This window comes from Anas acuta, chromosome 7, assembly GCF_963932015.1.
Source record: "Anas acuta chromosome 7, bAnaAcu1.1, whole genome shotgun sequence".
Classification (NCBI taxonomy): Eukaryota; Metazoa; Chordata; class Aves; order Anseriformes; family Anatidae; genus Anas; species Anas acuta.
The window spans coordinates 14,349,064-14,372,399 of NC_088985.1; the positions used below are offsets into that span (position 1 = coordinate 14,349,064).

General features: G+C 35.7%; 1 protein-coding gene across 1 annotated transcript in view; it reads left to right on the forward strand.

Moving 5' to 3' along the window:
• DLG5 (discs large MAGUK scaffold protein 5) overlaps positions 1-23,336 on the forward strand; it is a 106,641-nt gene that overhangs the window by 77,523 nt on the left and 5,782 nt on the right. The window contains 20 exon segments of the mRNA XM_068689380.1: positions 819-946; positions 1,619-1,794; positions 2,236-2,339; positions 2,655-2,747; positions 3,632-4,651; positions 6,324-6,462; positions 8,443-8,587; positions 9,085-9,206; positions 10,313-10,402; positions 11,677-11,845; positions 15,528-15,690; positions 16,621-16,754; positions 17,310-17,474; positions 17,819-18,002; positions 18,926-19,074; positions 19,389-19,559; positions 21,032-21,228; positions 21,945-22,088; positions 22,267-22,394; positions 23,201-23,310. Coding sequence (XP_068545481.1) covers positions 819-946; positions 1,619-1,794; positions 2,236-2,339; positions 2,655-2,747; positions 3,632-4,651; positions 6,324-6,462; positions 8,443-8,587; positions 9,085-9,206; positions 10,313-10,402; positions 11,677-11,845; positions 15,528-15,690; positions 16,621-16,754; positions 17,310-17,474; positions 17,819-18,002; positions 18,926-19,074; positions 19,389-19,559; positions 21,032-21,228; positions 21,945-22,088; positions 22,267-22,394; positions 23,201-23,310 — 3,731 coding nt within the window.

Below are 23,336 nucleotides of genomic sequence, written 5' to 3' on the forward strand. Positions count from 1 at the left end.
ACAAGGCTTTTAGTATAATTCTGGTCCAGTTGATTTCAAGTAGAGTTCCGTAATATTTTTTTTTTAAGTGTATCATTTAACATTGAAAATAACAATAACAAATCAGTTTATCGCTTTGGCCAACTTTCTTTTTTTTTTTTTTTGTTGGCAGTGACCTTCCCATTTACCAAAATGAACAGTGAATTAACACTTCCCACTTCAGTTCAATGACTAATTTGTTAAAGATGCTTATAATTTTTAACATTGTGAACTACCTGTTTTGTACAAAGGTTGGATGTTACCTCTGACATATATTTAGAATCACTCTCCTATAATGTTAAATTTTTTTTTTTTGCTTTTTACTTGTGGTCTCTGCCCATAACAAAGCATATTCTTTATGAATTCATCACTGAGATGCAATACTGTTGTCTTAGCTTTGTAATTTTTTTTTAAATTTTTCTTCCTAAGTGATACCTATTCTTGGAGAACATACCCTTTTTCTCTCATGACACATCCAGAATCATGCCTAAAAACAGGTGCTTTCTGAAAGTGCTTTCTCCCATGCTCTTCTGCTTTCTCATTTCTCTTCTGTGAAATTCCCCTAGTACGTTGTTTCAGCCTTCATCTGAGAGAAAATCAATTTCCTAATGACACAGAATGTCTAATACCTCATGAAAAAGGGAGCTTGTGTTGCAGTACAAAATGCAGCAACTTACTATAATGGCTATACCCTGTAAATATAAGGGCATAGTACAAGCTTGCACTGATGCCTCTTACTAACAGACAGAGACACGTGGGTTGGCAGTGCAGTTGAGTCACTTGTTAATAATATTTATTAGGACGATATGGACTTGAAAGCACTTGGTTTTGATGTGGCAGAAGGTGTGAATGAACCATACCTCCCTGGAGACTGTGGGATCTTTGTTACCAAAGTAGACAAAGGAAGTATTGCGGATGGTCGATTAAGGTAAGGCTTTGCTTTAGAAGATACATCTTTGATTGATCATAAACTAAATATGAGCATATTGTGAAAAGTCTTCAGTATTAACTGTTTTTCAAGTTCTTCTTTTGTCATTGACATGTGTACCATATTAATGTCGGTTAGGAAATGACACTGACAAGACCAGTACCTAGAAGTGTTACAGAAATTAAAAACTTTTTGACTTGTCTCTTAAAACTCCCCAGGATTCGAAATGATGCTTCTGTCTTTGGTTTCACTGTATGTCCTGTTCTGTTCATTTTCTCTTCAAACTTCGAACTGATTGTTTGAAGTTTGAGAAAGACGAAGGTGAGCTTTTGGTTAGGGGTCAAGGATAATTTGAAACCTGTTTCTGTTCTTAGCCTCAATAGAAGGGTTTTAATCGCTTTGTTACCTTTGAAGAGTTCCTTTTAAATAAGGAGTACTTATCAGCGATTTGATGGTTTCACTTTGCTAGTGAAGAGCAGACTACAATTAAGTTCTTGTTTTCACTTAGCTACTTTTTAATGCTTTTTAAGGAATGGAGAACTCCAGAATATTAAGGATTAGCATATTGAGATATCGGCTATGTTGCACCCCTTTTCATGAATGTTATTTATATGCAATGTCCTGATAAGTATGCTTGGAATACTGACATCTGTATTTGAATTTTTCTGCCAGAGTGAATGACTGGTTGCTGAAGATAAACGATGTGGATCTTACTAATAAGGATAAAAAGCAAGTTATAAAAGCTGTTCTAAATGGAGGAGGTGTTATTAACATGGTGGTTCGAAGAAGGAAGTCCTTAGGTGGGCGAGTGATAACACCTCTTCACATCAATGTTTCTGGTCATAAAGGTAATGAATATAAAGGCTGGATGTACATGTTCATACAACCAAAAATAAAGCTACATGTTTTGAGCCTCTGTTTAAATCCCATTTAAACCATTACTACCCCCTAGATAGGTATTTGAATCAATTTTATCTAGCAAACTAGGAATTGAGCATATTGATGATAGGATTCTTCCTTAAGTATCTTGATCTTTGTTTTCATACTTAGTTCTATTTGATTAAATCCATCAATCACCCCTGATTATATTAAGTATTGGGATGCCCCAAATCCCCATTTTCACACAACGTTTTCTATTTCTTTAAAAGGAATTTCAGTAATGGAGAAGCTCGTTTGGTTTGGTAGTTACATTTCTTTCTCATGCAGGCAGGTCAGACATACATGTACAGTTATTTGAGCAAGATAATTGAACTGCAGGAGTACATTGATGTTTGTTTTGTAAATTTCAGAAAGTGGGGTCAGCCTAGAAAATGGAGTATTTGTTGCTGCTGTTGTGCCTGGAAGCCCAGCTGCCAAAGAAGGTTCCCTTTCTGTGGGAGACAGAATAATTGCTGTAAGTCTAAATACATTGTAACTTTTTTTTTCCTTATGAACGTCTGTGAAACAGAAGGTAACTGTGAATGTATGAATGAGTAAGGGCTAATGTAATCAAACAGATGTTATGAAATTGCATCTCTACTAGCAATAGCAAAATTTATTCAAAAGACCTAGCTTTTAGTGGAGAACAGGACAAGGTCAACCAGACTTAAGTTATACATGCGTGTAGAACTAGTATTTTTCCTGTCTTAGAGATGGTACTTTAAGATGCTCCCCACCTGCCATTTTGGTTTTATCTATCTCTGTTGTAATTTTTTTTTTTTGCATGTAGATCAATGGCATTGCACTAGATAATAAGTCACTTACTGAATGTGAAGCTTTGCTACGAAACTGCAGGGATTCTCTTACCCTGTCACTGATGAAGGTAAGAAAAGCTCAATTTGCAGAGTTTTCTTGAACTTTGACAGGGTTGTCTTAGTTGTTAAGGGAAGCGTGTATTAAAAATAAATATATCACCATGGGAAAGTCTCTGCTATAAATAGGACCATCTGGATGTATTTCGCTGATAGTACACTTAATAGTTATTTCCAAACTAAGACTGTTGTGGCATCTGGTAGGAAACAAAATTTATTTGTTGTTCTTCTTTCTCATTTGTTTGCTGGTCACGTGGAATGACTCCTAGCACAGTTACTGCTATTTTATTGCTTTCTGCTGCAGAGCTGCACCAGTTCTGTGCATGAAAGATAAATTCTCTCCTGGCTATAGAAGGGTTTACTCTTAGGAGGAAGTTGCACAGAAAATTGAACTCTGTCATCAGGGATAAGTAGTAGGCTTTCTTTTTCAGGGTTAATGTTATAAAAAAAAATATTATTCTGCTTAGCTTGTTGGGGTTAGAATCCCATTATTTTGGGCCTGTCAGCGACAATTCCAGCTCCAGAGAGATTGAGTTTTTAAGAAACTGTGAAGATAAAATGTATGAACCGCAATGGGCAATGGAAGATGATTGCAAGCGCAACCTAACAGAGGTATAATTACAATGGACGTCCCTTTGCTGTCAGTTTGATGCTTCCACTTTGATGTGGAGTTGCCCTTTTGGGGTTGTTTTTAGAAGTATTTCAATTTTGGGGGGTCTTAATTTTATATGATGATCTGTGCTTTAAATCTGCAAGTTTTTTATTAAAATTTTCCTGACATTATCTGTACATATGTACATATATATTCAGGTTGAGGTAAATCAAGGAGGCTAGAATATGCCTCATACTAAACAGAAATCAGCTGTAAAAATATGGTTCTGTTTTTTTGTTTTAGGTTTTTCCTCAGAGTTCATCTTGGAGTGGTCAAAATATATTTGAAAATCTGAAAGATTCTGAAAAAATATCAAATTGTAGGGTTCATGCATCAGAGATACAAGCCCAAAACAAAAGGAATCTGAAACTCAACAGCTCAACACAAACTGACATTTTCAATCCAGACATCATGGATGGCAAGAAGGACCAGAGTGATCAGAGTAGTCGTTCATTTTGTGATCACAAACCCTTCCCTAATAATACCTTACGAGTAGACTCTCACAGGAGCACAATGCACAGTTGCCACAGTAATTCAGAACACAGTCTCAGCTCCTTCAGCCCAGAGGCATATGGGGACCGAGGCTATGGAGTTGTTGATTTGGACAACAGGAGGCTGCCTTATGAACCTACAGGAACTGACTGTATGATGGTGGAGACCACATTTGACAAAGGACATGGTGTTAAGCATAGTGGTGGTACCTGGCCAAAAGTCATGGTTAATATCTCAGCAACAGAAACAGAGAAGTTCTCTGTTTATAAAAAGCCAAAACAAAGGAAATCTATTTTTGATCCTGATACTTTCAAAAGACCACCAACTCCTCCTAAGTTGGAGTACCTTTCTCCTAATCAGGTGACAGGACATTCGCCTCAGCCATCAAAAGCTGAAGTAGCTTCAACTCCTCCAACCCCTCCCAAGAGAAGTGACTCGATCAAATTTAAACATAAACAGCAGGCAAGCTCTGCATCTGAGTCTACAGTAACAACTGGATCACCACCCACCAGCCCAGCCACTGCCCAAGCTCCGGTTTCCTTGGCACTTAAGCAGGACTCAGCTACTCTCAAGGGGCGCAGCAGGAACGCTGGACACTATTATCGTGAGGAGGGAATTGACTGCACTCATTTGTCTTCAAGAAAATCATGTGAAGATGATATTGGCTTTCAAAGAGTTGAAGAGCCAGAGATTAAAAGACCAAGGCCAAAATCAGCCCCTGCTCTGAGACATAAAATGACCCCTGTGCCCATTCCTAATCCTGCTCTTCAGGTAGAATTTTCATATGAAGGCTTCTGCCTTTTGTTTCAATATGGGTATTTTCAGAAGTGTGGTTTTGGGTAGCCAGCTGCATACCTTTACAGGGGAAACATAGCCCATTGTCAAGGTCCAAGTCCCCTTAGAAGCTACTCCTGACTCACTTGTCACTTCACAGTATCATAAAACGCAAAGTCACCTAACAGAATGATAGGTTTCTGCTTAGTAGCCACACTAACTTGACTTTTAATGCTGCTTCATGGAGGGAGGATCAGGGCTCTTCCTGATATGTTTTTGACAACATAAATAAATAGAAAGAGGCAGTCTTAGAAAAGCTGAAATTAAGGATTCTGAAGTTTTACAAAAATTACATTGGCACACTGTACCGATTAGTGGAAAAGGGTATACAATTCAGTGGTGTTTTTTCTAAGTCTTTCTATATGTCTACGTATCTGTAAATGTAATCTGAAATTGACAGAGCATTCTTTGCAATGTCACATTGCAAAGATAGACCGTTTATGAAAATATGATTTAACAACATTATTCAAAATGGGACTATTTGTTTGAATAAATCTCATTCTGGAGACTGTGTGTCATGTCTTACAAGGTTAGGTAGAGAAAAAAGTAAGTGTGGTCTAGGGAGGCTAGTCTATTTAGCTGACCATGTTATACAAAGTGGTGTAATTAGTAATATAGTTTCAGATCCTTCATCTTGGATTCTTTCAGATAGAAAAAATATTACCTGTATTTGCTACCTAAAGGCTCAAGTTTCAGAGTTACTTTTCCTTCTATGTAATCAACATCAAAATGAGTTAAAATGTCATATAATAGCATGTGTATATGTTACTAAGTTTGTGTAGGTTGGTAAAATAGTAAGTTCAAGAAAATTTTGATCCCTGAGTAGCAGGTGGTACGATTACTAACACACCCATGGTATTATTCAAGTGTTGGTTCTAAGAAGGATTCTTTTCATTTTACAGTTTTCATACTGTCAGTAACTTTGTATAATTAAAATGCTACTTTGATTTAAAAAAAATTGTAACTATTTTTCACTTAGTACATCCTTTCATGTAATGTTTTTGTGTTTCATGTTTAAATTACGTAAACTCTGCATGCTGAACCCTGAACTTGTATCTTTGTAGCATCACTGTCAATATCTGAGCTATTTTCATGTCTCCTAGCTCACCAGTGCCTATTTATTATATAGAGAACAAATTGGCATGATTCCTCAACCTGAATTGCTATGTTAAGGTGAGGTTGGTTCACATATATCTGACAATGCAGGCTTAGAGGAAAACTTTCTGGCAGGATAGCCAGGTGTCCTTTGGCAACACTTGCAGTAATGTCTAAAGGAACAGAATGAGATCTACAGTTGAAGTGTCTTGTGAAAACGGTAATAAAAAATGTAACTAAGGTGTACTGTTCTGAAGAAAAATACATCAGATAAGTTGCAAATACTGACCTAAAAAGAGGACAAAATAATAAATAACAGCAGTGTGGAAGAAGAAGAGTTGAGGTTAATAATATCAGTAGAAGATAAAAAGTCAGTTCTTGTTACACCTTTAAGTGATGGCTAGCACATTCTGGAATATGTATTAGGAAGTCTGAAGTTATTTACTGCCTTTTGAGTATGGGTATTTTCTTCTAAATCTCCAACTGCCTGTAATCACATTCTGTGTTTATGTAGGTGCAGAAGTATACTCCAGCCAGTGAGGAGCATCTGTCTCCAGAGCTACAGGAATGGGCACCATATTCACCAAAACGTTCTGCTAGGCACAGTGATGGCTTTGTGTCTTCCACCTTATACACTGGAAGTATGTCATCAGGTGCGTGACACTGATGTGGATGGCAAGATATAAAGTGTCAGTATGGTTCTTTATATTTAAGTCACAGATATATCTAATGTGACCTGTCTGTGTTTCTGATATCCTGAATAATAACTGCAAAATTTCCCCCTTCTGAATTATTTTATTCCAGAAATATGCTTAGTTAAACTACTATATTCAAAATATCTACCCTGGGATTAGATAAGAATTCAGATTACTTTCTAGGAATGCCCCAAGGAATCTGTCCCTATCAGTCAGGATAAATGAGGAGCAAACATGAATCCCAAAATATATTTTTGGGGTCTGTTGTAATCTCAGCATGGTGTGTTAGTTTTCTGGACTGTAAAGAAGTAAAATGTGTTTAACCGTGAAGAAAACTGAACAGCTTCTGGCTGAAGGATTTGTTTCATCTATTTCTGTGCAAAGGAGTTCTGAATGTGTTAGTGGTGAATGAGGTATAGCCTGTACGTTAGGGAGACAAATGAGATGTTCAAGGTTTTTGAAAGTGAACAGTAAGTGGAGGCATCCTGAGTGATGGACACTCAGCTTCTGAAATATTTTAAAGCAAAAAAGAACTAATGTTCAGGAAATATTATGTATCAAACTCTGCCTATTGGAAGTAAAATGCTTGGAATATCTCAAATAGAATGCCCAAATTGGTTATAATCTTATTCTGTCTTAATAAAAGATTAAGTCAGCGTGTTTGAGATACTGTTGAAGTGGGGACTCAGAAGTAGCTCACATGGAAATCAGTATAATCAGGTAAAACTGAAAACACTTAACGTATTGTCTCTGTTAATCAGTTGTTGGTATTGAAGGTAGAATTGTTAGCCGGTTGACAGTTGGCATGGACTAAGCAGAGTGCCTCAGGAGGTAATGAGGCTATTGTATGCTGGTTGCTTTGAACTGGTCAAGATGCATTTGGTTAGACCTGGTAAACTCGTGGCCAGGTGGATGGTTCAGTTTTCAGTGCTTCAGCAGTTTCATATGACACTTGACATTCAAACCAAGACAATATTGATTTTTATGAACATACTCTCACGTTTTTGCCAAGTCCCAAGCTGCTACAGGTTCTAGAGCACTTCTTATCGGAGACCATGGAGAAGGTAATGACTAGTATGTGTAGAAGAATGGACAGCTTCAGACTGTCTCAGAATGTGAAGACATACTAAAGAGTATCTCAGCTGAAAGAATCTTTTGCTATTTGGTTTCTGTTGTTCTTTTCTATCTGTCACTTTCCTTCTCATTGAGAGAGAGCAGAAACTGTTATAAGTTTTTTCTTACTAAAATAGTCATCTTGTCATGGTACCCTTGATTGCACAATAACCCAGTCAAGTCAAACCTACATTATATGGTATGATTCTGTCTTGAAAGGAGAATAAGTTTTTGCTGCTGTATGCTATGCCTCCAACTCACTTAAGAGGGTATTGATCAAATAGATTTAGAATACTGAAGGATGAGTGTACTTGAATGAGCAGCTTGAGTAATAAGTCTTCTGAATAATAAAATAATGAAATACTACAAGCTAAAGCCATAGGACATGTCAAAAGTGGGAGTCTGAACAGAAACAAGATCATTTTAGCTGCACGTAATTCAAGTACTGAATAAAGTCTTGACTGTATGGAGAGAAAAACAGGCTTGTTGTTGTTGTATAAAGAAGCTTAATATTTGAAAATAGACAAAATCTTGTAGTTAGCAGTGCATTTGAGAAGGATGTCCAAAATTTTATTTGTTTTGTAATCCAAGGCACTTTATTATTGAGTCATTACAAAATTATAATCCAGATTTTAAGTATGTATGTACTACTTAAAAGGTGTTGAATGATACTGAGTATTCTGCATGGTAGTGAACTTAGAGATACATGTACATGTATATGCAGAAATTAAATATTTATATAATTATGTATTAAAAATATATTTATAATCTGTAATTTATATGCTAATAATTTTAGTAAGAATGTCTTTTTATCCTCTTAAACAGGTACTGTACCAAGAAGCTTAGCTCCATGCCCTGCAGTAACTGCGGTCATGAGAAATCCCATCTATACTGCATGGAGCCATAGAGTTCACACCAACAATTGCCCATCAGTCGCCAGCCAAATATGCCATCAACATCTGCATCCCAGGTATTTTGAGCTTGATATCACCTTCAGTACTTATTGACATTAGGATGAAATTGTTTCTGATAGTTGGTTTATACAGTGCAGCGTGAAAGACTGCTATTGTCTGTTATTTTGACCCAGACTTCTCAATAACATTATTACATAGAGATGATGTGCCAGTTGCTTTCATCTTGCTTTCAGCAACTGATGGTTTGGGCTTCTGTCCTGTTCCATGGGCTAATATTGGCTAAGAAGTTACTTTTTTAATGAACTAGTTCATATTTTTTTCTTTAACAAAACAAAGTAAGCTTTTCATTTGTCTTTTCCTTTTTTAAAGCAGTTTAGGCTCTTTTCTCTCACTTGTCTTAATTCATAAAGTAGTGAAGTAATTAGGAGGTGGGAAGGAGGGGAACATTTATTTTACTCAGGATAAGGATAATGAAAATTGTTTGGCCATTTACTATTTGAAGAGATGCTTTGCGTGGTTCTGACTGTTGCCCTATTCTTTGCTTTTGATGTAGTGCTCAGCATCAAGGTCGCTTGAGTTTGGACCTAAGTCATAAACACTCCAATGATTACTCTGAAAATTCACGTACAAGAGCATCTCATGGCTCAAATTCCTTGCCATCCAGTGCAAGACTTGGTAACTTGCTTTTCTGATTTATTTCATGTGAGACTCCTGCCTTTTGGAGAGTAGTAATGAATGGAAAATTCCTTAAGGACATGCTTAATGGGATTGTTATACCTAGCAAAGCCTAAAAGTTTTCCTGTTTATCTGCATCGTATTTCCAGTTTTATGATTAAAGGTGTTTCCTGGAAGTAGCCTTGTTTAATTCACTCTTTATAGGCTTTAAAATATTATTTTAAATTATTATTTTAAAGATGCAAACTTGCTCTTTAGATGCCTCTTATTATTTGAAAGTATTCTCGTGAAGGTGTGGGAGGCCTAGTGAAAGTATGTTTGAGGTTCAGTGAGGTGGAGAGGTAAAGAAAGAAGGAGAGAGCCTGCAGAACAAAGAAATTATGACAAATGGCCCAATGTAAATTGTATTGTTGGAAGATAAGTTACAATTGTGTTTACTTGATTGATGTTTAAAATTGTTTATGCCTGTTCTAATAATACCAAAGAAAACATATGCTTTATAGCAGTAACATTTAATATTGTAGAATTTCTTTCATTTTAAATTATGTAATACTTTTTTTTTGTACATGTATGTGTTCTTGTGTTCCACCCGTGACTGCAACTGCATTTGAATAGAGCCTGAAAGCTTTGTAGCCACAATGGAGCTACAGAAAAAATGGCACAATAGTGTGGAAACAGTGTCAAGAAGCTATGTGTTCATCTAAGCAGAATATAATCAGAATACTTTAAATACCTTTTGGAAAGTCTCATAGGTTCTTAGTAGTCTCAAGTATTAGTTTCTTGCTAAGATTTCAGGTTAAGTTGCATTTCTATTAAAAAATGTTTTGAATATTTTTCAATCAAGAATGGAAGGTGTGTATATGTTGATATATATAGTATATACTGTGTATATACACACAGTACAGGCTGCATTACGTTGTTTGTACTTGCTATGTAACCGAGACAATTAACAAAATGTATGTTGTATACGATATATATTCATAATCATCAGTGCTTCTACAGAAATTTAGAGCACCTTTTAGTGTTCCCTGAAAAATTAATGTATTTTTATTCAATGTTACTGCGTTTCAATTTGTAGAATTATAATTTTTCTCTTGTAAAAATAGGTTCTTCAAGTAACTTGCAATACAGAACAGAACGAATTAAGATCCCTTTAACACCAAGATATCCAAGGTCCATCGTGGGCTCTGACAGAGGTGAATTATTTCATAAGTAATTTTAGTTGTAATATTTTAAGTATTGCTAATCGAATGCCTTTGCAGTTGCTCTATCACATTGCATGAAAATCTGACAATTTTATGAATATTACAAAACTTGTATTTTACAACAAAAAAGGTAAAGAAAAGAACCTTTAAAATGAAAGGTGATTCTTCTGTTAGTTGATTCTAGAACACAGCAAGAAAGTGTGCACAAAAAAGTAAGAGTAAGCATAGCTGCGGGTTTTATGGTTGTAATTTTCCTCAGGAATGATGTCTTAAATGTTTTGACAGTGAAATGACCTGCAGTAGTATATTTTTTTTTCAATTCTTTATATTATTTTGTATGCTATTGTATTACAGATGATAAATCATATTTTGAAATCCATTGAAAAAAATTTAGTAGTTCACTATAAATATTCTCTCTTGAGCAATTTTTAATGTATCATACATTAAAAATACCAGTTGGAGTGCTCAAGAGCTTTAGAATTCAAAATTTGATTACAGTAAATAGCAGCTGTTTGCTGCCATTATTACTCAAATATTTTATAGCCTTAATCGATTGTATGCAGTTGTTTTCTATAACCAAGTAAATATAATTATTGCAAATGGCTTTTTTTTTGTAATTAGTAACTTGAGATTTATTTTCTGTCAGAAGAAGCAGATGACTGAATGTTCTTATTAGGGAACTTGTTTAGTAAATGTCTCAAGGAGGGTACAAGTGGAAAAAAAAAAAAAAAAAAAAAAAGCCAAGTCAGGCTTGTTAAAAATTGCAATACTTTTCTGTCTTTGTGTAAAACTCATGCTGGGGTTTTGTTGGTGTTTTCAGGTGTTTCATAATGCTTGTCAAACACAAAGGAAAAGGCAGTAAATAAAGATTTTATTTGAAACTAAACCAACATATTAAATATTTTAACTTTCCTGTTTTCCATTATTTTTCCTTAACTCTTTCCTTAACTGCACTGTGAAGTGTTTTCAGACATGCCTGTGTCTGTACTCAGTTCTTTATGCTGAGAAGGGAAATATTTCTATGCACACATATAAAAGACATACTTCATATATTAAGGAAAGAGAGTTTACACTGTATAATGGTAGTTACCAAAGGTAGGAAGCTGGCTTCCTAAGCTCATTAGATGGTTAACAGTGTGGTCCTTATTTGTGTCTGGTGTGTATGGTGTCTTTCCCTATGTCTCTGTAGATCTTCTGAAGCATGACAAATGCAGGACACTGAAACCTGACTTTGATTGTTGTTGTTTTGTTGTTTTCTTTTATAGGCTCCTTGTCACACTCTGAATGTAGCAGTCCCAGCTTGATAACTCCTCCACAGTCACCTCTTAACTTGGAAACATCTTCCTTTGCCAGCAGCCAATCCCAGAACTCCCTTTCTACTTTACCTAGAATTTCTATTAGCCCAGTATCTGTTGGAGAACGTAGAAAAGATAGGTAAGGTCCCCACATTATTTGCTTTTAATAGGAATGTGTCTGAAGAAATCTTTTACATTTATTGAATGAGAAGGAATGTGAATAGTTAGTTTAAATGACAAATAAAGATAGAGAAAAGCATCTCAGGTCCTGTTACTTAATGTTTTTACTTTTTTAATGAAGTATATAAAAGATCTTTGTGTTTTTTTTTCTAAACCTAAGTCTTTGAGTTCAGAAAAGTAATGAATTTCATAAAGATTTTACTTCTTTATGGTAAATTAATGGCCACACCGAACGCAAATAGTCTAAAATACTCCTTTAGCTGAGCTACCTCAGATGCTTATTAATGATAGGTTTCATCTGTACCGTGGAAAACTAAACAAAATACCTAGTAATATTTGATAGCTAAATATCAGCTGACTTAGTATAGCAGAATATGCATTCTAACCACTGTGCCTTGATTCAATTCAGCCAGATGAATAAAAAGAATAAACTGTGCCGGAATATATCTATATGTACAGACTCTATTTTACTACTGTGACTATGATTGCTTTGGTTTTACCTGGACCACTACTAGCAATAGCGTTAAGTATATGCATAGCTGTTTGCACAATTTGAACCTCATATGATAGTTCTCTTAAGATCATGAGCTTTGTGTTGTAATGACTTATTATCTCATGATGAGTATGTTCAAGATGCATTGTTTATGGTATCAGCCTTGGGCATTTTATTTCATTTTATTGTGATCTGGCTAGACTGAATATATGAAACATTTTGCATGAACTCAAAGCATTGAACAACAAGACACAAATCTGAATCAGGCTTTTATTTACACTGAGGCAGCTAAATGCCACTCAGGCAGTGTATGGCATACCGGGAACTATGGTGTGTTGGAGTATATTACATTTATGTGTACTTCAGGACCCCTTTGTATAGCGTGGCTTTTGTAAAATGACTGACCATAAGAATGTGAACAAAGTAATAAGGATATTCTGTATTCTAAGTTTGCTGGTAGTAATAAAAAGTTCTTCATAAAATGTTATATGAAACTTTTTTGTCTCGTTTAAAGAATCTTTAAATAAGTTATTGTAGTGACACTATAGATTGTGTGCACTGTTACTTTGAAATGGAATGTAAAGAGGTCTTTGTGGGTTTTCATTCTTTTTTACTTCAGTGTGACTTCTGTACTATGTTCGTTTTCTCATATAAATGTTCCTGTAATTGTCAATTGCAAATTCAAAGTCAGTATTTTCTTCGCCTAATTCTGTTTAGTGTTTGGCAGCAAAGCTAGATTTTTGACATCCCTACAACTTGTGTAATGGTCAGGACATTCTGATGTCTAGAAATTAACAACTTCTATTAATGGTGATCAGAATATTGAAGTACAGTCAGGTGCCAGCCCCTCAACTCTTGCTGTACTTGCATGTAAACAGTAGTATGAATGACTTTCCCAGTCTAAAAAGGATATGATTTTGTTTAGAATAAGCGAAACAAACAAAAAAGACAAAACACAAAAACAGTTCCTAAAATAGCTACTTGGCTAAATGAAATATTTTAAGTAAATGTGCGATGATGCCATGTTAAATGGTTATTTACTCTTTCTATCCCTTCTCCTCCCCATAAAATATAAGAGATTTGCTTGGCATTTCCATAGAATATATAACACAGATTAAAAAACCAATCTATTGTGTTCTTTGGAGAACCAATTTAAATGAAAATGAAAAATCAGATTCATTACTTATTTTTTTTTCTAAACAGCGTTTAATGATTGTAGCAGACAGTCTGAATATTGTAAAAGAGTGCATTTCACTTGATTTTAATTACGCTGCTAATCAAGTAAGATACCTTTTTAATGCTGTTTTATTTTATTATTGTTTCCCTACTATATGCATTACTAGTTATCTTTCATTTTGAATTTACTAGAGTTCTAAGATATGATCCTGTGCAGTTTGTATGGGCTTGATTCTTAATCATTCCAATGCAAAACAAACAACAAAACTGAAAATGATTGTGGTAGATGGAAGCAGAAAAATACAATAGAGCAGAAAGATGTAATTTTAGTTTCCAGTGAGGTGATAGACCTTCATAAATTTTGTTTGGGCCCATTAACATGTAATCATGTTGTGATATTGTATATGACATTGTAATTTACATATATTACTCAACTGCTTTATCTTCATTACATTGACAGACAAGCTCCAAGGGCATTACTGCTAGCAGTGATGTTGATGCTATAAGGTTCAGGTCCCAGAGTTGCATACTTATCAGACAGTTTGTATATTTTCTATATTAATAAGGTGACAAAATATTATGCCCTGCTGCAGAAGGCTACCAAATGCTTACCTTCAAAGCCTGTAACAATAAGCATAATTTATGAAGTAATGTCCTCTTCCCTCCTCTCACCCCCCATGCATCCCCCAAATCGTGGTCTTCCCAAAGATACCTTTCATCTGCCACATTAATAGCAGTGAGTGACGTGCAGTTAACACAGCAGGATTTAAATAAACAGAGAATCTCTAATTGATATAATGAAGTGTTCAGAAAGAAGACATTCCAATTAATGCATGCCAGAAGTAGTATAATGCTATTAAAGTTGTGTACTAGAAGGGCTGCCAAGACCTGCTGTTGCCAGTAATGTGCTCTAGACACCCTCAGGTACGTCTGGTACCTCATCTGTTTCATTCTGAACTAGTTTAGCTGTTAGCACCTGATGGTGCCTTTTGGTATATAGACACCATTAAGATCATTGTAATATGAGCCAGCACTTTTTAGGACACTTTGGTTTGTTTATACATACTGTGGAAGGGACTAGCCATGTTTGCATGGGTGGATACTTCCCAACTATGGGGGGCGGACAGGGGAATGCATCAGGGTTTTACTTCATATGATCTGTTCTCTTGTTATACTTACTGGTGTTGTATTACTGTATGTCTTTTTCTAAGTGTTCTTCTCTTCTCAAATCTTCTACGTCTTTCAGATATCTGTTCCGTAATAGGTCTTTTCTGAGAATCCCTGTGGCTCCTAGGCCTAGGTTCTCATCACTAAGGAGTTTGAGGTTGGCCTGATATAAGGTTGTCCTTCTCAAGCAGTATTGCGCACTTTGTGCTATTTTACGTTTGGATAATTGCCCTGAGGAGAATTTGCATGGTAATTTTAATACTACCATGCAAACTGCTGTCTTAATGGCTTGAGTTTGCAACTGCTTAATTTTCATTACTAATTTATGTTTCCCTGCATACAAATACAAAATCTGATATTGTGCATTGTTGTTCCTTGGTTTACTACCTCATCATTTTTGATGCTTATTTTTACGGTCAGTAAAGACTCAGCATTTATAAGTAACATACCCCTCTGGAATATCGCTTGTAAATTACATATTATATATAGTAGTTAAATTACTTTTATATAATATGGGTCTGGAAGTTTCTTTTCCTACCAATTTCTCCACCATAATATTTGTAATTCATATTTACCATAATGCTTTAGACCAGTTGTGTACCTGGTATACGTTTAGTTCTGCCACCATACATTGCATGGTGTTAAAGGAATGCATTTAAAACAGTTGACAATATTTTTTTAAGTAACCGATTAAACTTATTTTATTATTGCAATTCAGACAGGCATAAAATATTGCATGTAAAACTCATTGTTATGGTTCAAGTGCAATTTTTTCCAAATCAGTTTTAACTATCTCCTCTAAAAGGCCCTACATGGAAGAGCCACGTCATGTAAAAGTGCAGAAGGGTTCTGAGCCACTAGGGATTTCCATTGTGAGCGGAGAAAATGGTGGAATATTTGTCTCTAAAGTAACAGGTGGGAGCATTGCACATCAAGCTGGCCTTGAGTATGGTGATCAGTTACTAGAGGTAATTGTTTGCTTACTATTTCTTTGGTTTAATGATTACTTCAGTTCATATGAGTCCAGCAATAACTGCCCTTCTTAAAAGACTATCTTGTGAAAGTTTGTCTGCTGTGAGAAATAGCAGAGGTTATTCTTTCTGTATTGTCATAGTCCAGTAATTGTGACTGTTAGTGGCTTTCATCAGGCTTTATCATAAAATAATGCCTTCTGATGATAGGTCTGCTTTGCCTCTTATATAGATATTTTTCAAATTAAAGTTAACTAGCTAAGTTGCCTAAAACAAAATAGTCCTAAAGTCAAACTTCACTCAACTTATGAGTCTTCCTCATAAGAGTAAATACTCAGCTTTTACTGAGTTTTGTCCTGCTGTTGTGCTGTACCTATACCTGAGATAACTGGTTTAAGAAATACTGAGGTATGCTATTAGCTACAGTCACATTTTGGCATATGGCCAAAGAGTATGTAGAGGAACATTATATAAAGTACAGAATCACTTTGTAAATGTGTGTTAAAGCATAGGTATGTTAAACAGTGTGCAGGTGACATAAAATGGACCTGAAAAGGATTATGGATCTGAATTTACCATTCAGTCCCAAATTTTTTCACATCAGTCATCTGAACCAACTTTCATTTAATCAATGATAGCAAATCATAACACAGTTCAGAATACTTATGTCTTTCAATAGTAAAAGGATTTTCAACTCATGGTTACGTTACCAAATAATAAAATTAGTGATTCCTTCCAGAGAGTTTAAACCCTAGGAATCATTGCATGGCAGCTCTTCCATGCTTCTGGTTACTCCAGTTGGGGGGGGGGTGGGGAGGGAGAAGATCAGCATTTAAATATTAGACTAATTAGGAGACTGAAAGAATGGTTTTGCTAGTTCCCATTTTAAAACTTTGCATCCTGTTTTCTGTGTTTTTTTTTTCATAGTTTAATGGAATAAATTTAAGAAATGCTACAGAGCAACAGGCTCGACTAATTATTGGACAGCAGTGTGACACCATTACTATTCTGGCTCAGTATAACCCACACATGTATCAGCTTGGCAATCATTCACGATCAAGGTAAGGATGGCAAGGCTTTTAAAGAACTACTCTAATCCATGCAGTTATATAGATAGTAGTTAACTTCTGTATGAGTAATTTGTATGCAAATGTGTTGATAAGTAATGTGATTGCGTAGAAAAGTAATGTGTGAGTATGTGCTTATCACAAGAAAAATGTTTTATACACCTATACTTACTCTTACCTAAGACATAATCCTTAGATTCATTAAACCAAAACTGACGATTACCTCATACTAGTATTAAGAGATTCCAGTACTTCAAACCAATTTTGTATTCTTTCTATAGCTGAGGAGTTTCCTGAAACAAATTGGACAAGGCATATGACTTAATTATATAAACCATTTTCATGCATGATCACATATCAAGATTGACCTTTATCTTTGTCAAATTTGTGGGGAGCGTATGTTATTTGGCATGTTGTTTGGGGATATTTTTTCTTGCTTTACACTTGTTTTTGCGGTCAAATTAAAAACTGTGTGTCTACATGGAAAATACTCATCACTGGTGAAATTCTAACCACTAGCCTTATATATATATATTTTTTTTCTATTAGTTCTCGCCTAGAACCTGTGAGTAATCATTCCACCCCTCAAGGCAGTGGAGCTGCAACACCTGACAATCATTCCATAATTGATACTGTGAGTGAACAAGATGAAGGAACAATGACACCCCCATCCAAGCAAACCACACCAACTACAAGTCCCCGGAGTTCCTTAAGGTAAAATTTTTTGTCTTTATAACAGAAAGCAAAAAGGTCAGAGTAGATGTGGCTGGTTCAAATGAGTAAGCAGACAAATTAAGTGGACCCAGGATAAAAGTACAGGATTTCAGTTTGGATTTGAAAGATGGGTTCTACAAGGAGTGAAGTAAATTCTAAAACAAGATTGATTTAGTTGAGAAGATCAGTAAGTGATGTGAAGTTTTTCTCATGATTGTATCTGTAGGTGACCTGTTTTGAATAATAATTATGCAAACACGTATTGTTCAGGAATATAGTTCATTGTATACTCTTAATACAGGTTTTTAAAGTGAATTACGTTTGTGTTTTCTTCCTTTTGCAAGGGGCCCTGTGGACACAAATAAACGGACCCCTGAACCTAGAACTGTTGTTGTTAAAAAATCCCAGGTGGATCTTGGGATCCAGATATGTGGTGGAAACCTCTATGGAATATTTGTGTCAGATGTAGATGATGATAGCCCAGCAAAAGGGCCTGATGGACTAGTCTTGGGTGACATGATACTTGAGGTAAGTTAGGAAAACTGCAGCATACTGACAAAATATCTAGGATGGTATAAAGAGGGATTTGTACAAAGAATCTTGCTGTCTTGCAATGGGAGATGTTCTGTGAGTCTGCCAGAAAAACTGGGTGAGAATGGTGTGTAATCTTTGTTCTGACGGCAACCTGTGAAGAGCTGGATAATACACACCTGGAGAGCTACCACTGAGAATCTAAGTTGCACAGGCTTGAAGGACTAATATATGTCTACTGGAATTATGAAGAGCTGTTCTCTCATCTAAATGGAAAACCTTGAATCCAAATGCTGTATGTATGACAAAGACAGGAATAGGGATGACACTGTGAAACGTAGAAGAATATTGAGTTTACCCCAATGAAATTATAATGAGGCTTCAGGGGAAAATATCATGTCTTTGACTCTGCTTTCTCAATTTGACATGGGAATATTTCTCTTCTAGGCTGGTCTGTTAAGGTGATAAATGTGCATTTGTTTATGAGCTTTTCAGATAGAGCTGAGCTATACTTTCTGAGCATTGAGATTCTCCCATTGTGCTTCTAGTATCCAGATGCAGACTTGGCTTTGTAATTGTGTTGGACTTTCCCTCAGACTGTTTCCCCTAAAAATATTAACTTCTTTCCACTGTGAATTTTACAATTTTCAGCTTATGCTTTGAAAATTATTTAAAGAAGCATAAACTCTCTCTCATGGGGCATGTCTGCTGCATTCGGTTGGTATTTTGCTTTTCACCCCAACCCCTCAATTTCCTGTTAGACGTCTTGATGTGCAAACTGTAGTATAGTTAAGTGGTAAGATTCACTTGTATATTGAGTCTGTCAGTAGGAAAAAGACTAATTTTACATATTTTTCAAGCTCACCTGATTCTATTGCACGTTGAGATTTGTATCACACTTAGGGTTTTGTGTTTTGCAGTATGGGTCCATTGATATGCGCAATAAAACAGCTGAGGAAGCTTATCTCGAAATGTTGAAGCCTGGAGAAAACATCAAAATAAAGACTCAATACAGAATAGAAGAATTTAATAAGATAAAAGAGCTTCCTGGAGATGGATTCTATATTAGGTATTTGAGCGTGGCTGGTAATGAAAATATAAGGCAGTTTAGGGTAGCATGCTGACTGTTATATGAGAGAAAGAGTGCAAATGTTGTACTACATTTTATAAATTCCAAGTTATTGATTTATCCCAGCTAGTTTCTGACAGCAAGTATGCAACCTGTAACACTGGTTAAAAGATGCATGTTTCACTGTAAACTTCTGTACTCTCGAAATGTAAAATGTGACCCCAATCTATTATATTTTTTTTTTGAAATGCATCTGTTCTGCCCTTGAGTTGGTGGAGACCAGTTGAAGAGATTATTTATGTCTTCCTTTCCAGAGCACTTTATGACCGTCTTGCGGAAGTGGAACAGGATTTAAGTTTTAAGAAGGATGACATTTTGTATGTTGATGATACTCTACCACAAGGAAACTTTGGTTGCTGGATGGCCTGGCAGCTAGATGAGAATGCTCAAAAACTGGAAAGAGGACAGATTCCCAGTAAATATATGTGAGTGACAGCCATACAAGTTACTTATCTTGGTCTTCAAAAGTGTCTGACTAATGAGATGTGATACAAAATGTGTTTGCTTCTATCATTTCCGGGAGATGTTAATTCTCAGATGTCGTTTTCTGGGTGACATATTTTAATAACTTTAAATATATTGCTCTACCAAGTCATCTTTAATGCTACTGAGAAGTAAATTAGAAATGGAATGGATACAAAGCCTTATGGTGTGACAGGTAATTCAATAACTGTAAGTGATATTAACCACTGCAAAAGGATCCTTTAACTCACTACTGCACTCATTCTTGCTAAGTACCAATGGTTTTAGTTATCTGTGGATATAAATTTTAATATAAGATTGTGTATTCACCTCAACTGCATAACATGGGTAGAAAAGTTCAGGAGCACTCAAGTTTTTAAATAGTTACTGAAATCAGATGAGTTATTACACTTATTACAAGTGATAAAACATTTGTTCATTTCAAGGTTACTGTTCCTCTGCTTTCCTTTATATTTTTCTGATAGTCTTCTCTCCATGTTTTAACTCAAAATTCAACCTGATCATGGGATAAATGGTATTATGTAGAATGTGCACTATATACATACAGATGCATAGACATTGGCTTATTACTAGAAGATGGTTAGTAAAATTAACTACATTTCACATGTTATGTGGCCAAAATATTTGTGCTTATCTAAAATAAAACTACATGTTGTTTTGGGCTGATAAGAGATGATTTTTCATAGAATCATAGAATATCCTGAGTTGGAAGGGACCCTTAAGGATCATCAAGTCCAACTCTTGACACCGCACAGGTCTACCCAAGTTCAGACCATGTGACTAAGCGCACAGTCCAATCTCTTCTTAAATTCAGTCAGGCTCGGTGCAGTGACCACTTCCCTGGGGAGCCTGTTCCAGTGTGCAACCACTCTCTCTGTGAAGAACCCCTTCCTGATGTCCAGCCTAAACTTCCCCTGCCTCAGCTTAACTCCATTCCCGCGGGTCCTGTCGCTGGTGTTAATGGAGAAAAGGTCTCCTGCCTCTTGACACCCCCTTACGAGGAAGTTGTAGACTGCAACTTTTTTAAGGATGCATTTTTAAGGATGTGTATAACATGCAGCTTCATACGAAGAATGGTATCTTCAGTTGTATGCGAAGGCTGGCTTTACTGGCAAGTAGGGGTATGCTGCTCTTGGAGCTTTGGAAAATTTTGCCCTGGCTGTTAGAGTGGTCACCCTACATGCTTTGTTGCTATTTATAATATAAGAACCTGAAAAAATGGTGGTGGGGTGAGTTTTGAAATGTTGTTTATTTGATTATTGTAAATGTTTGGTTTTGATGAATTTTCTGTCATGAAGTTGTTCCAGATACAGTAGTAGTATGGTTTGTCAAAAAAAATAATAGTAATATACATGTACATGTATGTATATGTGTGTGTGTTGAAATACCAACCACTTACTCTGTTTCATTGTAGGATGGATCAGGAATTCTATAGGAGACATAGTATGTCGGAGGCTAAAGATGACAACAGCTCGTCTAAGACATTGTCAGCAGCAGCACGAAGGTCATTCTTCAGAAGAAAGCATAAACACAAGCGAAGTGGTTCCAAAGATGGAAAGGATTTACTGGCTCTTGATACAATTAGTACAGACTCAATTCCGTTCTTGGATGGCAAGTACCTTTGTAATACTTGAGAGTGGGTAGCCTTTCTCTTTTGTTTTTAAATTGCTGCAGCAAGACCCTTTACAAATAAAATAGGTTTCCTTTTCGTGTGCCTTTAAATGATGAGCATACATTACTTTTAGTATCAACAAGAACAAAAAATAATGTATTAAATGGCAAGACAGATTATCTCGAATGTAGACTAGTGGTTTTGTTTTTCCTAGTTCATTCCTAAGTCTACTGACATTAATGTTTCATTTGCAGAGGGAGATGGCTTTTTGATTTGGGGTTTTGATCATTCCTTCAACTATTTAATTTTTATCCAGGTGACTTAATCTAGACATAAATCCTGAGTACACTCAAAAATATTCAGTTTGATTTGTTTAGTACTGTACAGAAGTCATGCTGATTACACTTCACGGAAGAAACCAGCAAACCAACTGATTATTGTGTCTTGTTCACACTGTTAGGAACTAACAGGAATGATTGCTTTTAAAAATTGGGGTGGGGCTGTAGTTTGTGTGAAGGACGGAAGCAGGAGGTTCATTGATGAAAATAGCTATTTTAAGCTGTGAAATGCTATAATGGCTAGTGAGCATTTTTGTACTTCTCAAGGCCCTTATCTGCTGCAAGGTAGCTGTTTTCACAATTACTGTTATCTCATTATCTGAGGAATGCCAGGAGAATAATGTCTGCTTCTATAAACAAGTCTTCTGTGTGCATAGATTCTACAAGTCTGGCGTATCAGCGTGTACAGAAAGTGGACTGTACCTCTCCTAGGCCTGTGCTTATTCTAGGACCATTACTTGATGCTGTGAAAGATATGTTGGTCAAAGAATCCCCTGGAAAATTTTGCAGATGTCCTCTTGGTAAGTATGTGCATATAAATAATTTTTTCTCCCTTAGCTAATAACATCTGTATGTGAACTAAACGGTATCACAAACATGGAAAAAGCAAAACCTTAATTTACAGGCTATTCTGCTAGTTTTGTTCTATGCTTAAGGAATAGGAATGAACAGTGGCTCTCTTTTGCTTCTGTGTAACAGAGGTTATGAAAGCTTCCCAACAAGCCATTGAACGGGGCGTGAAGGATTGTCTGTTTATAGATTATAAACGGAGGAGCGGACATTTTGATGTGACAACTGTAGCTTCAATAAAGGAGATAACAGAAAAGGTGAGTCACTTAATCCTGCAGTTCTTGGTAAAATTTGTAATATGTAGTCATGCTATTGGCGGGGGGAGGGCTAAAATTTATTATAATGTTGTCGTCATTGAAGCCATTGAGAGGCTTGTTCCTAAGGTCACAAAGTGGTTACCTGTAACAGTTGAAAAATCATTTTCAGTAAGCTCACCTTTGTAGAAAGTGGGATATTTTGCAGTATTGCTAAGTAAAGTTTGAAATTATTCTTCTTAGAATCCATAGGTTTCACCTCCCTGTAAAACTAGGATTTTTTAACTGTTTCGTTTAATGTCATCCATAATGTAAACATAATGATTCTGAAGACAGGTTAATTAACAGACATAAAATAAAATCTGTTCATTGCTTGTAGTTTTCTGTCAAACCATAAAAAATCTAATTACTTAAACACTTTTTTTTACTTTTGATTTCTCAAAGATAAAATGAATATGTGCATTTAAATTGAAAAAAAAAAAGCAACACCATATTGCATATATTTCAGTCTGAGTTTTCATTTCATTAGTTTTTAAAATACTCTTATTTCTATCAGTGCATGCTTTTGGTACTGTGAATGGAATTTCTTGCAATTTTTCATTTTCTGTCCTTTTTTTTTTTTTTTTTTTTTTTTTTTTACTTGCAAGTTACTTGGGTACAAATTTCAGTAGCCCTAAAATGCTAAACACGTAGTGAGATTATATTGAGTTGTTATGATGTATGATGTAAGTAGGGGAGAAAAAGGGGGGTTGCATGTGTGCTTGTGCTCTTTAACTGAATGAGTGTTTTGCATTTACATTTGATCTTAGGATTGTCATTGTCTGCTTGACATCGCTCCTCATGCCATCGAACGGCTCCACAGTGTTCATATCTACCCTATTGTAATTTTTATTCGCTACAAAAATGCTAAACAGATCAAGTAAGTCTGTAAGAGGTATAGTTCAG